Source organism: Ciconia boyciana, chromosome 7 (genome assembly GCF_034638445.1).
Source record: "Ciconia boyciana chromosome 7, ASM3463844v1, whole genome shotgun sequence".
Taxonomy (NCBI): Eukaryota; Metazoa; Chordata; class Aves; order Ciconiiformes; family Ciconiidae; genus Ciconia; species Ciconia boyciana.
Genome location: NC_132940.1, coordinates 49930048 through 49947288, shown reverse-complemented (window position 1 = coordinate 49947288; position 17241 = coordinate 49930048). Strand labels below are relative to the sequence as shown.

The following is a 17241-nucleotide window of genomic DNA, read 5'->3' as shown; positions in this document are numbered from 1 at the left end:
CAAAGAAGAATCATTGATTACTGTTGTTTTGTTGTCTTTTCTTGTTTAGAGCCTGGGATTGTTTTGTTCGAAGTCTGGACCATTCATACCTTGGCTCCTTGCTTAGTCATGTGATAGTATCATTATTGCCCCTTATACATATCCAACCAAAGGAAACTACAGCGGTATTTTACTTTCTCATAGTTGAGAACAGGTACCGTACAAAATATTTTCAGTTATATGGACTAAATCCTGTAATAGGAATGAGGATAACCCTAAATTAAAGTTGTCCAGCACTGACATGAGAACATGTTTTTCTGCAAAATAGTATGTTGTTCTATAAAAGTCCCACTTCTCTAAATTGCAATGAGATTTTGAAATTTGACAAGTGATAGCCTCATCTGAAAAGGTGTTTTTATATTGTCCTTATAAAAGTACATGATGCTATAACCAAGTCACAACCCATTCAGACACTTCCCCCTGCCGGGTTTTCAGATTTCTGCATTTTTTTTCTGCTGGTACAGAAAATTACTTCCTTCTGCAGGGCACACAAACAGAATAACAATGATTGCTAACAGTTGCTCTAAGCTAGAGAGAAGTGTAAAGATACATTTTCCTCCCTGGAAATAGGGAGGAAATTAGTTCTTTGTTTCTTTCAGTAATTAGAGTTATAATTATGAAGCGCACAGAATTTAATGTTGAGTAAGATTTCATACATTCTCTTCACACGTGGTCACACCAACTGAAAATAAAATCAAAGTCTAATACAACAGACTTAAATTTTTGTGACTTAACCTTTTTGAAGACAACGTTGAGTCTTAATTCTTTTCATCTTATGTTTTGTAGCTTAAAATTATTTTTTTTTTTTTAAGAATGGTGATAGTTTGTATCTTGATTACTTTTGATTACTTGATTACTTTTTCTTGCACTGTATTATACCAACAGTATTCAAAATAAAAGGTGACAATAGGAATAATAAGGCTCTTGTAGAAGCCCATAGTAGCAAAATTGAAAGAGATTTCTTCATGTTAGGAACACAGAATTCTTTTTTTGGTTCTGTTTTTTTTCCTTATGAGGAAAACTGGAACTGGATTCACATCAGAAGGGATTATTCTCACCCTTTGGCCAGTGTCCAAAATAAGGAGAGCCAAACCTGGTAGAGGTGAATGGCAACTTTGAAAGCTTTGGAAAGAGCTGTCTTTAAAAGAGAAAGTAATTTAAAGTATAGAGGAGAAATACCTGTGGCTTAGTTGAGCAATAAGAGAAACACATTGTTTAATACCTATACTTAATTAGATTAAAAAATTCATGGAATTTACTTTTTCCTGCTTTTCAAGCCTTTGTTCTTCTAGTCATTACATTTCACTGTTTTCTTTTGATGGGTTTTTAAGATTTTTCTGATCCAACTAATGCTTGCTATGTTTTTTGCAATATTTTTTTTGTAACTATTAGGGATGCAGTACGAGACTTTTTACATGAAATATATTTTCTGCCTGACCTTCCAGAACTAAAAGAAATTCAGGTTGTCCTTCAGGAATACAGAAAGGTACAGCTTCTTTTATTTATTTGTTTATTTTTAATGTATCAAATGAATTCATGACAAGTGAGGAAAACATGTAAAGTTTATTGTTAAGTGGAAATGGTATTTATCTTCCTCCACAACAAAACAGAATTTGTGTATTGCAGGAATACTTTGAAACAGGTTCTGATTCTTCTTTAGGAGTTAAATATGCTCATGTTTAACATGCTTGTTTCTGTAGCATCTTCTGAACACTGACTTTTCATCTTTTTGAGACTGGAGAGATTATAAGATTCAAAGTCAACAGTATCAGCTATGGCAATGAATGTGTTACAAGAGAAGTTACTTTTAATTTCATAGAATCATAGAATTGTTTAGGTTGGAAAAGACCTTTAAGATCATCGAGTCCAACCATAAACCTAACGCTACCAAGACCACCACTAAACCATGTCCCTAAGCACCTCATCCAAACGTCTTCTAAATACTTCCAGGGATGGTGACTCAACCACTTCCCTGGGCAGCCTGTTCCAATGCTTGATAACCCTTTCAGTGAAGTAAAATTTCCCAATATCCAGTCTAAACCTCCCCTGGCACAACTTGAGGCCATCTCCTCTTGTCCTATCACTTGTTACTTGGGAGAAGAGACCGACCCCTGCCTCGCTACAACCTCCTTTCAGGTAGTTGTAGAGAGCAAATAAGGTCTCCCCTCAGCCTCCTTTTCTCCAGGCTAAACAACCCCAGTTCCTTCAGCTGCTCCTCTTAAGGCTTGTGCTCTAGACCCTTCACCAGCTTCGTTGCCCTTCTCTGGACACGCTCCAGCACCTCAATGTCTCTCTTGTAGTGAGGGGCTCAAAAGTGAACATAGTATTTGAGGTGCAGCATCACCACCAGTGCCAAGTACAGGGGGACAATCACTTCCGTAGTCCTGCTGGCCACGCTATTTCTGATCCCTCTTCCATACTCTCTTTAAAGGTAACAAAGTTTTTCTATTTTTAGGAGTACTCTATGGTCCATTTATTTTGCTTGCCCTCAGAATGGTTAGGTAATAGATGAGAAGGAGCAATTATTTAGTGGGAATGAGGTAACAAAAGTAAAAATTAATTTGATTTTAGATAATGAGGTGCTCAAAGCAAAGCATTTTCTTCTGATTTAATCATTTTTATTTACCCCATCATTATATTTACACAAGAGTGTAAATATAGCACCTTTTTGAGGAAAACGTTTTAAAAAATAGACAGGAAGACAGTGGTATATGGATATAGATGAGAATGTAGGCAGAAAGGTAGTTGTTTGTACATGTTCTCACTTGTGTTCTTTGAGATGCTGCTTAACCATGTTCCTTTTATATTTAAATTGAACTTCTTATGACTTGCCTTGTTCAGGAATCCTCCAAAAGCACCGACTTGCAGACAACACTGCAGCTGTCTATGAGAGCTATTCAGCATGAGAATGTGGATGTTCGTATTCATGCACTTACCAGCCTGAAAGAAACATTATATAGAAATCAGGTATAGAAAACCCCCTTCAGTAGAATTAAAAATAAATCAAAGTAGCATCTGGACCAACAATCTAAAACTCCTTACTGTTACTGGGTGTTCACATGAACTGTGTTACTCTCCTCAATTCATTTAAGCTAGCCATTTCTTAATATAATGGGGAGAAGGGATTCTTTTTAATCATGTCTCCTTGTAAGGAGACTTTCAAGTCTTCCTAATCTGTGTGATGCTGAGTCAGCAAGGCTAGTGGTATATTTCTTATCTTTTTCAACTCTGAGGAAAAATGTGTCTAAGTAGTCCATTTCAGCAATCTATTGTGTGGGTTTGTTCTCTGTTAGAACATGTACGGCTTTTGTATCAGGAGACTAATACATTAAAGTCAGCATTTTTTGTGTGTGAGTGTAATATCTGAACGAATTAAGATGTATGTGACCACCTTACGCCTTTGATTTTTTTTTTTTCTCTTCCTTTGCATTCCACCCTCAAAAATTTGAATCTATTGGTCATATTCAAATAAATTTTATAGCCATGTACAAGTTGTAAAGATACTGGTTTACAAATCTGTGTAGTTATTAGCCCAGAGGGGTGTATGTGACCTATTAAAAAATAAATAATAAATCTGTCTTCTTAATAGCTATAAGATTGTGCGACATGCTTCAGAAATTTAAAAAAATCCTAGCTAAAAGAACAAACAATCATTGTGTATATTCCTGGCCAATCAGTAATTCTTGCAGCTCAGGTCAGCAAAATCTCGCCATGTCTTCCTTAGAAGTCTAGCAAAATAATTGAGGCAAATCAAATTTAATTAGTTCCACAAGCTGTGGAACTATTTGCTTTGTTATGTTGTCTGTGGTTTCAGTTTTCATTAAACATAACAATGGCAAACATCTTCACATTATTAAGAGAAAATTTTTTTCTGTATTTGGACTAAATGTGGAACTGGGGAATAAAAGCTGGGCCAAAATGAAAAAGAAAGGAAATACAATTACAATGTTGGGCATTGATTAAAGGACTTAAAACCCTGGGCTTTGTAGGGACTGAGACTGAAGAAATGACCAACAAATGGGAAATAATAAGGATACAAATGGCAACGAAACCAGAAGGTATGACAACATGAAAGAAATTGAGAGGAAGTATCAGAACACATGAAGAAAAAGGACAGATAAGTGAAAAAGATTAATGTAGAAGAGAGGTTCTTGTTAACACAAGGAAAGAAAATTAACTTAGTGGAGAGGTGCATGATAATGAAATACAATATTGGCCATGACAGCGTTATTAATTGAGGCCCAAATCCCTCATTGTTATTCATTTGTTTAGCCCTTCCTAGAGTAACAAGCAATTTAGGGCAATTGTGCTATAGTTACAAAATGACAGCATTTGAATCACTAACCTAAAGTCATGGGTAAATGAAATATGAATTAAGAGTGAGTGAGTTACAGATGGAATATTTCTGAGAATATTTACCATAAGCATGATTGTAGAATAACTCATCTTTATGTATCAACTTCCTAGGAAAAATTGATAAAGTATGTAACAGACAGTGAAACTGTGGAGCCAGTCATCTCCCACTTGGTAACTGTACTTCTAATCGGCTGCCAGGATGCAAATTCTCAAGCCCGACTACTTTGTGGAGAATGCTTAGGTGAACTGGGAGCCATAGATCCCGGGAGGCTGGATTTTTCAACAAGTGAAACTCAAGGAAAACATTTTACATTTGTGGTAAGAAGTGTTGCTGTAGTGTTTTGTTTAGCATTAGGGGTTTTTAAAAGTACTTGGAAGTAGGGAACTTCTTATCTTTAGACCCTTTGAGGAAACTATACTTGCTTTCTCATCTAAACCAGTTTAGAGTCAGGCTTCACAGTGATCATTTGGAGATTAAAGATACAGCTATTAGTCTGTTTTAATAAAACTGGTGTTCTGTTTGTGATTGAGGCTGGTGTGGAGGATCCAAATTTTGCCTATGGGTTATTAATGGAACTGACCAGAGCATTCCTTGCTTACGCTGATAATGTTCGTGCTCAGGATTCTGCAGCATATGCAATTCAGGTAAGATACATGGTTAGATTCTATTTTTTCTTCACAAATTATTTCCTATCACACTGAACATAGAATTATGCAATATAAATGTACATTTTGAAGCACATATTTAACTATTTGAAACTTCATCCTATAGAGCTTTAAATTATAAGGTAAAAGGTTATTCAGGATAGTGATTTTTTATTTTTTAAACTCCTCAGTGCTTACTTAGAATTCTGGGGAGTTGTCAAATAAACTAAGATTTGTTTGCTTTTGTGTCACGATATTTTAAGAGACATCTGATGTTTCAGAGGTAACTAACAGTCCATACATAGTGATTTAAGGAGTAAATCCTGAGACTGACTTAGAAATGGTGCAGGTTCCGTAGGCAGAAATGAAAATCATTAAGTATTCCTAAGAGGGTTTCTGCTTACGCTTTTAAGAAGCAACTGAAAGTGAGCCTACCCTTATTTTCAGACTCTAGTCTTTTGTGCTGGTTTGCCAACTTTGTTGTTGTTGTTGTTTAATATCTTTGTGAAAACTTCAGGACAATTCTTTGCTCCAGGAGAAAATAAGTGGCCCCATGTAGTCAGAGGAATAAGAGCATTTCGTTAGCTTATGCACAAGGAGGAATCGGGCTAACTTCTAGTCCTGGTTTATTGGTAGATGTGAAGAATAATGTGGTCCAAACACCAACTGGAGAATCTGGGGAATCAATAATTAGGTGAAATCAACACTACCCAGTAATAGGGGATTAACAATGTTGGATGAAAGTTTTGCAATTATGATTTCTGAATTAAACATTCTGTAACTTCTATTTCATTAGTTCTGTATATGTACATACACCAGTTTTTATTATTACTGTGGTCATTAAATATTTTCAGTGCTAACTTGGTCACATAAACCATGCCTTTTCAGGAATTATTGTCTATCTATGACTGTAGAGAGACAAACACTGATTGCCCAGGCTCCAGGCTTTGGAGGAGGTTTCCTGAGCACGTGCAGGAGATCTTGGAACCTCACTTAAATACACGGTATATGACAACTTAAGCAATTTATTTTCATAACAGCTTTAAAAACTTTTTTTTTTCTCCAGGCTAGCAATAACTCCATTTGGTTTTGTGATTGTTACTTTTCTGCGGAGGGTGATAGGTATATATACAAAATTCAAATAAGGTCTTTCTATGTAAAGCCGAATTAGCACTTCCTTGAATGTAATTCTCTGTAAATCAAAAGAGCAAAATTCTGAGCTCATACTTTGCCCAGATCTGCCTGTTTGTCCCTGGAGCGTTGTCTTTCTTATATGATGTTTTGAAGCTTTTATTTCTGTTTTCTTTCCTCTGTACAAATTCTCACTAGCATTTGAGTTTGTACTCAAATCCATTAATGTCCCTTTACTGCTACCTTTTATAGAAGTAGGAGGAGCTCATTGGGTTTTAATTTGACTGATTTTGTTGAATTAATGATAAAAGTAATGTGAAGAAAACTTCAAATTATGTATGCACCTTAATTTGAAATAATCAACGTTTCCTTTCTGTTTCCTCATGAAGACCGTCATGCTCATCTATGATAAGTTTTACCTTTTTAGAAAACAAACTTTTTGGCGTTTCTTGGTTTTCATATATGTTGTGGGTTTTTTCTGTCAAAAACATAGTACTCAAAAAAAAAAAAAAAAAAGATTTGAACAGCGCTTTGAAGTATACTTAAAAATTGTGGTAACATGTTAGGTTGTTTGTATTTCATGTTTCATTTTAAGAAACTCTAGAATAAAATATGTTGAGTACTGAAAGTATTTTCTTAACTCTTTTTTAAAAGATTCAGAAGATGAAACCTAGTATGATTCCAGTTAGGGAACTTCATAATTAACGATGTGCTATTGTTTTTTATTATATTAAATAAAAAAGTTTTATTGAATGGATATTTTAAAATTACAGGTACAAGAGTTATCAAAAGGCTGTAAATTGGTCTAAGATGAAGAAACCAATTTACTTAAGCAAATTAGGTCATAATTTTGCAGAATGGTCAGCAACTTGGGCAGGTTATCTTATAACAAAGGTAAGAGAATAAATCTGCTCTCTATATTTGTATATACAACACAGTTCTTGCACTACGTTTTGGTTTTTGAAAGTCAGGATGGATGGGGGAATATGCTTATTCTCTATAGGCCTGTTAAGGCACATACGTAAAGACGACTTGCATCACCAAGGTAACCATGCACCTTCCCTTCCCCAGCATTGTTGCTTCTTGGCTAGGCTTCACAGGTAGTATCAAAGCCAAAAGTCTAGGAAGTTTTCCCTTGTCCAGAGACTCTTGTATAGCTGAAGGCACTGACAAATGCTTCTGAAAAGTATCTGAAATGCTTCTGGAAAACCTCAAATTTACCTTCGCAGTTTCTGAAGGACTTCTTTAATTTCCCCATAGCTCCACAGTCTCAGCACATAAAAAGTATTTGTCTCTTTCTTCCTTTCCTTTCCCCGTTCCAACATGTAAGTGACCCACTGAAAATTTCACTTCTAAATCAACCACTTTAAGAAGTGAATTTAATCACAATAGCTCAGTAGCTACAATGTTCTCTTTCTATTTCAGACAGAGAAGAATTGAATGTCTTCATAATTTCCTACTTTTTGCAGGCTTTTAAGGGCAGAAGAGAGGCTGAGTGCAGTAGTAGACTCTCGGCCTTAAGGTTTTTTCTATGGCGAGTGCAAGTTTCTACAATGGTGTAGAAAACATGGAAAAGTGGAACATGTAAGCAATGCTTGCTGGTCTTTTTGTGGTATCAGCAATTAATACATGTAATGGCAGCTGCCATCTGGCATCCCTGTTGCAGGTTTAGGTCTGATGAACCTTATCTTAAAATTATTTGATGGAATAGAATTTGTGCTTGTCAACAAAAAGAAACCTAATAATCGTCCAGGCATTTGCACTTTTATAATGATGCTTTTCCTGGAAATAATATTTTTCTATAGGTGCGTCATGATCTTGCCAGAAAAGTTTTTGATTGCTGCAGTATTATGATGAAGAATGACTTTAAAGTGACAATTTATCTGCTTCCACACATCCTTGTCTATGTTTTGTTGGGGTGCAGTCAAGAGGATCAACAAGAGGTGAGATGTATAAGAAGGTAGTGTTCTTCATAGGAATGTTCAGGAGCTGTTCTAAGAGCTGTTAAGCTCTGCAGAATTACTGTAGACCTACATGAACAAATTGTATAGGTGTTAAACTCCTTTTCCTGTATTAATAATATAAATTTTCTGCCAGGGTTTTGAATATACTCATACAAGGTTGTGTTGAACTGCTTTTCTGTGGATTTCCATCTATTTCTTCAGTAGGGCCTAGTATGAGATGATATGCAGTTAATTATGACTGCAGTAACATCAAGATCTGGAGAGGTACAAAGAGGAAGAGAATGCAACACAAACAAGGAACAAATTGAACTTGTATGCTTCCAAGAATTCAGACCCATAATTTTTTCTCTTGCTTGCATACACTTACAATTTAAGTGGGAAAACTGTTTAGCTACCAGATTCATGCAGAGCAGGATTGATAGATGTCTTGCAGCAAAGCAGGGATAGGAGAGAAAAGAATCATCGAGTCTGCTTTCCTTCAGTTTGTTTTAGCAGACATTGAAGAGACTGGAAACTATAACTTACATTCTATTAATTTGAAATTTCACAGCTAAGGTATCTGTGTTTAAACATCGTGGGTGTGTAGAGCTGTGTGGTGATTTTTCTTGTGTGAACAAGTACATCGACAATAAGCATCTGTTATGCATGTTAACTCAGATTCTGTTGACCAAACCAAACAGGAAGCAGGTCTTTCAGCACGGTGTTTACTTAAATATAAGCAAAAAGTAGCTCTGTGATCTGGTAGCCAGTAGACAACTTGACTCTTATCAAACCTTGAACGATTGTATTTGCAGCAGAAGTGCAGTAGCATTCATTGTGTTTTGAAACCTAAAATTCCAGTAATCGTGATGGTTATTCTGAAGCCAAGGATTTGCTTTTCAAAGGCTTTTTCTCCCTGTATGGAATCTCCTGACAAGAACTGCTACTTGGTTTGCCATTTCTTCCTCTTAAGATTGTGGGACAAACAGAGCTTGCAAATAAGCCCAAAATTATTAAAATAAACAATTAAAAAATGTAGTAATTTAGTTTGATTTTTGTGTTAATTGCTGTTTCCTGCTATTTTGATGCCTGTATGACACTTCTGTCTTTTATCATATTAATGTTTGTGTAGGTTTACGTGGAGATTATGGCTGTTCTGGAACATGATGACCAGTCTACTAGGAGACTTGAAGACAGTGCATCGGATCTAAGTCAGCTGAGCACACAGACGGTGTTCTCCATGCTTGATCATCTAACTCAGTGGGCTAGACATAAGTTTCAAATGCTCATTGCTGAGAAGAATACTAGCAAGTCTAGCAAAGACAGAGGTGATCTAAAAAGTGAGTGATGCTTATTTTATTTTAAGTGACATTTACATTCTTCAAATAAGTATTTAAATTTGCCACTTCACATTATAACCACTTAAGAATGGAATATTACTATAATACGTTAGTCTGCTTTATGCTTTCTTACTATCATATTGTGATTTCCACCCCCCCCACCCCAACTCCATTGTTTTGAATGCCTATTGTAAGAAATACAGATGCAAAATTAAAAAACGAAATGTTAATTTCTTGGTAGTTTTCTAAAGGTTCAGTTTAACATATTCTATGCTGTCTTGCAAGATGTAGAAAGTTCACCAGGATTGTTTTAACTAAATTAGTGTTGACAGAAGAGAAAAATACATTCTTAAATTAATCAGATTATCTCACTACATTGTGAAATGAATTAACTGAATTTTGATGCATAAGGTAATTCTTATAAATGAAACCTCAATGGACAGACTTTTTAAAATGTTTTTTTTTTTTTTTCTATAGCATCAAGTGAGGACTATGGAGAATATCAAAATGTGACACGTTTTCTAGACCTCATACCCCAGGATACACTAGCTGTGGCTTCCTTTCGCTCTAAGGCTTACACAAGGGCTGTGATGCACTTTGAATCATTCATCACAGAGAAGAAACAAAATATTCAGGAGCATCTTGGATTTCTTCAGGTTCTGAAGTGCTTTTTGGTTTTGTTTGTTTTATTTTAAGATGAAAATAGACATAGATGAATAAAGCTTTGTCAAATTCTTCTTTGACATGGGTAGAAGAGATGTAGTCAGGCTCTTGCTGTTGGATACAAGTGTTTAGTTGTCTGTCTTTCAGCAATATTTAGTACTTCCCCTTGCTTGGCACGTCTCTTATATGACAAAGGAAGGAGTAGCTTTCTAGTGTATAATAAAAGATTGTAAAATCCTGAAAATAGTTAAATGTGGTTTTGTTGAAAGTATAGCATTTATTGCTTTTAGTTAACTCTGTGCCTTTTGTCAGAGAAAATACAGCCAACTATAATAACAAAAAAAAAAGCCAAAACACTTTTGAAGGTAAGCTAAGTGGCTTATTCTAAAGTAGAGAAAGAGCTAATGCTAAGGTTGTTGAAAATGGTTTAAACTATTTTCAAGAAGTATTTTAACCTGTGGGATGAGCCTGTTTGTGGTTCCTTATGGTTTATATTCCTCAGTGACGTTTCAAATTTGAAAAATTTAGTGTGTTGCTTTCCCACCTTAAGTAATTTGCAGCTTCATGTTATACAACTTTATCATGTGCTAATAGGATATTTATTTTGCCCTTCATACAAATTGTTTCAGGTAACTTGATGTATTATTCTTTCTTATTCTTTCTATAGTATGAGATCATGAGTATTACAGTATGCTAAGCAAAAGTAGGGCTCAACTTTGGAAGTAGCCTGGCAAAACTGACATTTTCCGTGAAAGCTTAATGCCAAGAAGTCCTACAGAGTAGTTGGTTCTCCATTTTCAAGAAGATGCTTGATTCTAAGCATGTTATATGTAAAATATCTTGTTGTCTTAGAGTTGTTTTTAATGTCCATTTCCAATTCTGTTTGAATAAAGAAATTGTATGCTGCTATGCATGAGCCAGATGGAGTAGCTGGGGTGAGTGCAATTCGGAAAGCAGAACCATCTCTCAAAGAACAAATCCTTGAACATGAAAGTATTGGCTTGTTAAGAGATGCAACAGCCTGTTATGATAGGGCTATCCAACTGGAACCTGATCAGGTAAATACAAGACAAATTCCTTTTTTTTTTTTTTTTTTTTTTTTTTTTTAATAATATATAACTGTTATTTTTTTAAATCTTCTTAACTAACACAAGACTAAGCCAAAAATACCTCTTCAGAATATTTAAGTAAAATGGGAACATAAGAGTTTACTGTGGCGGTTGCTGAATAATTATTGCTATTGGAAGTGTCTTACAAACTGAAACAAATGTCTTATTGGGTTTATACTGTAATTTGCAGGCTTGGGTTAATAGTTGGATGCTTATGCCCAGGTTTTTGCTAGGACAGCTTACCAATTAAAGTTCAGCCTTTGCTTGGGAAGGCCTGGGATTGGATTGCTTAAGTATCAGTCAGTACTGGTTCATGCCAAGAGAACTATCAAAGCAAGTTACCACATGTTTTAGTCAAAGTAATTCTGACTTAATATTTTTGATTATTGACTTCCAAGGAAAATGTTCATAATATAAGAGCAATTGGAAAATGATTAAAAAAAACTTAGTTATTTGTCTTCCATTCCTATTTCCCTTCCTTTATTTGGAACATATAAGTATAAGGTACTATAAAGCTGAGCAGCACTGGAAAACTATCATGCTTTTCATATGCCAAAGTGAATATCCAGAGATGTGATGATAAATGCAAAAAGAAAGTTTAAGACATATATTTGAAATACTTTTCTAATGGAAATTGGTAAAAAGTTTCCCAGGCTAGGATATCCCTATGGTTTCTTGCACTTCCCTGTTCAGCAGAGGTTATCTAGTACAGCTGATAACAAGTACAGTAGAGTGTTTTGATGGCCCTACTTCATTCCCAGAGTATGGCAAACATTTTTATGAAGAGTGAAATTGCTTCGGGTTTTGAGGTTATTTCCTTCCTATGACTTTTTCCTTCTTGTGGTTGTTCATTTCTTTAAATCAAATTTTTATTCACAGCTCTGATATGGGTATTAATAAATTAACATCAAACTACATTTGTGGTGAGGCACATTTCAAAAATTGTGGTGATTTAAGTTATTTGGTAATCATAGATTTTGTTTGTTTGTTTTAATTTTGAATGTTCATTTAGCTTATGGTGCAAGTGGTTATGCCTTTTCATATTATAAAAAGCATTCAAATGGACATATTTCCTCCTTCAGAGTGCCATGAATTTCATGAATGTATATGTGTGGGGTTTTTTCATTTGGTGTTTTGGTTTTTTTTTCTCCCTATTTTTAGATTATTCATTATCATGGTGTAGTGAAGTCCATGTTAGGCCTTGGTCAGTTATCTACTGTAATTACTCAGGTCAATGGAGTGCTTGCGAACAGGTACTATAAGCATCTAATACAATGTTTATTCGAGTAGTATGAAGCTCTTGTGTTACACCTATGTCTCAGTAGCCGTTTTTGCACATTATCCAGCATTTGAGGCTTATCAAGCATATCCAGTTAGCAATGTGAAGCTAGAAAACTTTAAGTGCTTTGTCTATAAATTAATTTCATGACTTCCTGAAATGTTAGTACTTATTGTCTGCACTGTCTACAGTGTTGATATGTGCTTTAATTTGTTAAATAGAATATTTCGTTCATTGTCTTGCATGTGATTTGTTCCATAGCTATTCTGTAGCCTAATAGAATAAATGGATTTGAAGATGATAATTTTTAAAATGTGCCATAGAAGTTAAATACACTACTTGGAAATTGAATTTGTGGGATTGTGTTGAACAGCTATTATTTTTTATCAATGCATATCCTTTGGTTTTATTGAATTTTATTAGAAGCAAGCGTACCTTTTTTCTTTTCAAGTAAGAGAAGTTTTATATAAAAAATATTTGCTAATATAATGTAGAACTAACATACTGAGGGGGGAAAGAAAAAAAATTGAGTTCAGCACAAGCTTTTATTGCCTTCGTTTTCTTTTAATAGGTCTGAATGGATTTCTGAATTGAACACTTACAGAGTGGAAGCAGCCTGGAAACTGTCACAATGGGACTTACTGGAAAATTATTTGGCTTCAGGTAAGTTATCATGATATCAAATTATGAATACTTCCTTGCATTTCTGAACAAATGTATGTTTTAGTGTAATTGTCTTGAATCCAAGGGGCAGCTATTGTGATTTTTTTAGTCTTGTAAATGTCTTTGATTGTAAACTGTATAGTCTTTGAGTAGAAATTTCAAGTAAGTGTAAGGCCAAATTTCTTCTGGGTTTGTTTGCCGGGGTGGATTGTGGGGTGGAATTACACAGTATTTCTAAAATTAAATGAATTAGTTCTGAGGAAAAACTTATTTTTTTCAGTAGTATGTTAAGACAAATTAGCATGTTCAGATTAAGCTGCTTAAAGAATCAGAGTTTGAGAGGCTTTTTTTTCTCCCCAAAGATGTGAAGTCCACTACTTGGAGTGTCAGACTAGGACATTTATTGTTATCAGCCAAGAAGAAAAATGAAGCAGCTTTTTATGAAACACTCAAGGTTGTTCGAGCAGAACAGATTGTACCCCTTTCAGCAGCAAGCTTTGAAAGAGGATCCTATCAGCGAGGATACGAACACATTATCAGGTTTCTGATGTCACTATTTTCATGTCACTATTTTCAAATCCAGAAATCACATAATCAAGTATGCAGCAGCAAGAATTTTCCATTTCCACAATAAATGGTACTGATGGGCATTTTCTGTCACCTCTTTTTTGTTAATACTTGCTCAACTCGAAACCTTTGATTAATTGGGAATTTATATTTATCCCCCATGAAAAATATTCACAATAAAACTGTTGGGTATAGTCTTTCAAAATCAGCAAGTAAGTTTATGTAAACATCAGGTAATAAAAATCAACAATTTAATTCCATGCTTAAGATAGTACATATAGGCCAGTAACTCCATTAACTGAAGAGCATTGCTTTTAATCTGTATGGTGGCCTAAAAGCACTCCCTTCTTTTATCAACAAAAAGCAGTAAAAATTGAAACCCCATCCCTTTCAGTAGTTTTACTTTTTCTTTTTTAATAAAATTTGAAGTTGGCTGTAGTAGACTAACAAGTGAGTGGCCTTTTTTTAATGAAAAAGGCTTAATACTTCCTCTGCACTGTAAATGCATCCTTATGACAAGATACTGCATGAAACTAGCCAATTGAAGTATATATTTCTTAACTACTTCTTAATTCTATTTTGTGTTGGTAATTTTTTCAGTGTTATTTTATTTAGGAAATGGAGTTTGAGTATTGAGGAAGAAGTGTTTCAAAATAGTTAGATTTAGCCGTTGATCTGGGTTACTCAGAAGCCTTCAGACAGTCACTGTTTCTCTGTCAGATATACCCACTACACGTAGACTCTGCCAATAAGAACTCAAGTGTTTATAAGCTCTCAGCTTTGCAGCTTTACAGTGACAGCTAATAGTAATGGTATTTTTTAAAAAATGGACTAACTTTATTGTAAAGGAGGTGTTAAGTAACAGATAGTATATTGCCTCTAAATGGTATTTGTTGAAAATATCAGACTTTTTGAAGAATTATTAGTAAAAGTAATGGACAGAAATACTCTTTCTAAAGGTTGACTTCCTCTCCAAGTGAACTTCATTGCCTCTGTGTTCAGCAGCTTGGCAAAGGAATAGTGAGAAAATAACTAATCAGTTTACAAATCCTTGATTTTGTGTGTTTGTTTTGCTGCATTTTTGCTTTTAAAAGAAGTCCTACTATTTGAAATTACTTATATGGCCAGCTTTTAGAAAGAAAATGGCAAAAGCTGTGTAAAACTTGCATGCATCTCAAACGGCAATCAATTTGCAACAATTTTTTGCCTTTATTTTGCTAACACAGGTTGCATATGCTGTGTGAGTTGGAACATAGTATTGGACCAATGTTTCAGCAACCAGATGGTGACCACAGTAGAGATTCCCTGAATTGGTGTGCTCGTATTGAAATGACCCAAAACTCTTACAGAGCGAAAGAACCCATTTTAGCACTGAGAAGAGCTTTGCTTAGTCTCAGCAAAAGGTGGGAACATGACTATTTCTTGTCTGTCTATGTTGTATTCTCAGTAATATTCTGGTTTTCCATATGCATGTTAGAAGAGAGAAGATAAAACTCTGTGGAAATTTATATTGTAGACAAAAGCAGTCCTCTCCAATATTACATACCTTCAAAGTAGAAGGGAAAAGTGGTGTCTATAGGAAAGATAAGGGAGAAATGGGGAAAGAGTATTTGTTTCTAGGCCTAAATGAAAAAAAGGTGAAACAGATGTATTACAAATAATTTAAAATTATCACTATGTAGTATATAGCTTATTGAGAAATTTTGTGTTTCAACACATTGTGATATTTACTTCAGATTGTAAAGTAGCATTCATGACTGAAATTTTTCACTTTCTGCAAAAATATCTCTGCAGCCAGGATTACAGTGAGCTTGTTGGTCAGTGTTGGCTCCAGAGTGCTAGAGTTGCGAGAAAAGCTGGTCATCACCAGACTGCATATAATGCTCTTCTGAATGCTGGGGAATCTACACTCTCAGAACTTTACATAGAAAGAGCAAAGTGGCTCTGGTCCAAGGTAAAGAAAATAAAAATTGAACTTACTTTCTTACATGCAAGAAAATAATCTTTACTTTTCTTCAATAAAAAAAGGCACACTATCAGTATACGTAAAACAAAGTATGTCAGCTGGGACTATCAACACATTCTGATTGCAGTTGAGCCACGGGAAGTTTTTACCTCCAGCTGCTAGTCAGCCCTTTTCTGTATCCATTGTCTTTTCTGGCAGCTATGTATAAAACTGGTGGATTACCAGCCTCTGTCAAAGCAGCCCAGGCAAATTTAAATTATCTTAATAGTAGACCTTTCCTTAATTTGTATCCTTTTAACTAATAGAAGTAGGCAGCAAACATGGGAGCGATTATTGTAGTAAACCTAAAGGGAAAAAAATGCTGAGATAACAAGGGAATATAAGAAGCATTTGAAGTCAGTAATATTCAGTTACCACAGCCAGAATGGTCTAGAACACACTCGGGCACGTACCTTTGCCTTAATAACAACTGTGAGATGGAAGTTTTACACCTCTCTTATTTAAAGTACATCAAACGTTTTCCTCTTTCCCTTAGGGTGAGGTTCATCAAGCACTTATTGTTCTCCAGAAGGGGGTTGACTTATGTTTCCCTGAAAATAAAGCACTGTGCAATACCAAAAATCAGCTCATCCACGGTCGGGCAATGCTACTAGTGGGCAGATTTATGGAAGAAACTGCTAACTTTGAAAGCAATGCAGTTATGAAAAAGTATAAGGTAATTTGATATACTAGTGTTAACAAGACAGTAGTTTTGAATAATAATATATCCCTTAAGTAAGCTATCATTATGCTCATGATGTCAACCAAAGATAACATCAATGGGATTAAATGGTGTATCAATGTGTAGGAGGGAAGTAGTTCTTCTTGTAAAGATTTAACTGAGTTAGCTTTAATATAACAATACAGGGAAGTCTACAGTTCCCAACAGTGGGAGCTAAGAATACCTAATATAACTCTTTTAAAGTAAAAAACAAATTACGGGAGCATGGCTTTTTTCTTATGCATGCACAAATTAGAATTCCTCACTAAAATGCGGGCTACTCTAAATAGATAATGAGATAACTTGATGACACATTGCGCTACTCTTCAGCGTTACTTCTCTCTCTGGTAGTGACTTGTAACTGTGCTTAAAATATGCTTCCAGTCTCTGAAGAACTAGGAAAAGAGGCAACTGGTATGTTTTTCTGCAACAACGCAGCACTACACTGCTTCCTCTTGCTATGCCAGTGAAATATTGTTTTGGCATTGATTAATATCGCCTACTAAACCAGTAGTAGATGCAGATCTTTATGCCTCCTTAAAAGTAGTATGTCTTCTATCCAAGTTTTGACATTTGATCCTGTTAATACTTCCTGTGGTCTTACTAATTAAAATACTTCTGTAACAGTCATTTAGAGAAAAATCTAACAGATGTATCAAATCAAATGAAGGTTGAAATAATGGAAACTAATGAAATTTTGATGGATTATATTAAAATACTAATGCTTAGAATTCTCTACTGTCTAAATATTGGCACTGGAAACAAGCTAGTATTATTAGA

At 34.9% G+C, this 17241-nt stretch overlaps 1 protein-coding gene across 3 annotated transcripts in view; it reads left to right on the top strand.

Annotated features, from left to right (window-relative positions):
* Positions 1-17241, top strand: part of ATR (ATR checkpoint kinase) — a 43223-nt gene that overhangs the window by 15618 nt on the left and 10364 nt on the right. For all 3 annotated transcript variants that reach the window (XM_072868847.1, XM_072868845.1, XM_072868848.1), the window contains 17 exons: positions 50-193; positions 1432-1525; positions 2881-3006; positions 4507-4713; positions 4927-5040; positions 5929-6044; positions 6945-7065; positions 7977-8114; positions 9247-9454; positions 9932-10110; positions 11011-11175; positions 12388-12479; positions 13077-13168; positions 13531-13708; positions 14962-15138; positions 15530-15689; positions 16237-16416. In XM_072868847.1, the coding sequence (XP_072724948.1) occupies positions 50-193; positions 1432-1525; positions 2881-3006; positions 4507-4713; positions 4927-5040; positions 5929-6044; positions 6945-7065; positions 7977-8114; positions 9247-9454; positions 9932-10110; positions 11011-11175; positions 12388-12479; positions 13077-13168; positions 13531-13708; positions 14962-15138; positions 15530-15689; positions 16237-16416 (2491 nt within the window). The remainder of the gene's footprint in view (positions 1-49; positions 194-1431; positions 1526-2880; positions 3007-4506; positions 4714-4926; positions 5041-5928; positions 6045-6944; positions 7066-7976; positions 8115-9246; positions 9455-9931; positions 10111-11010; positions 11176-12387; positions 12480-13076; positions 13169-13530; positions 13709-14961; positions 15139-15529; positions 15690-16236; positions 16417-17241) is intronic.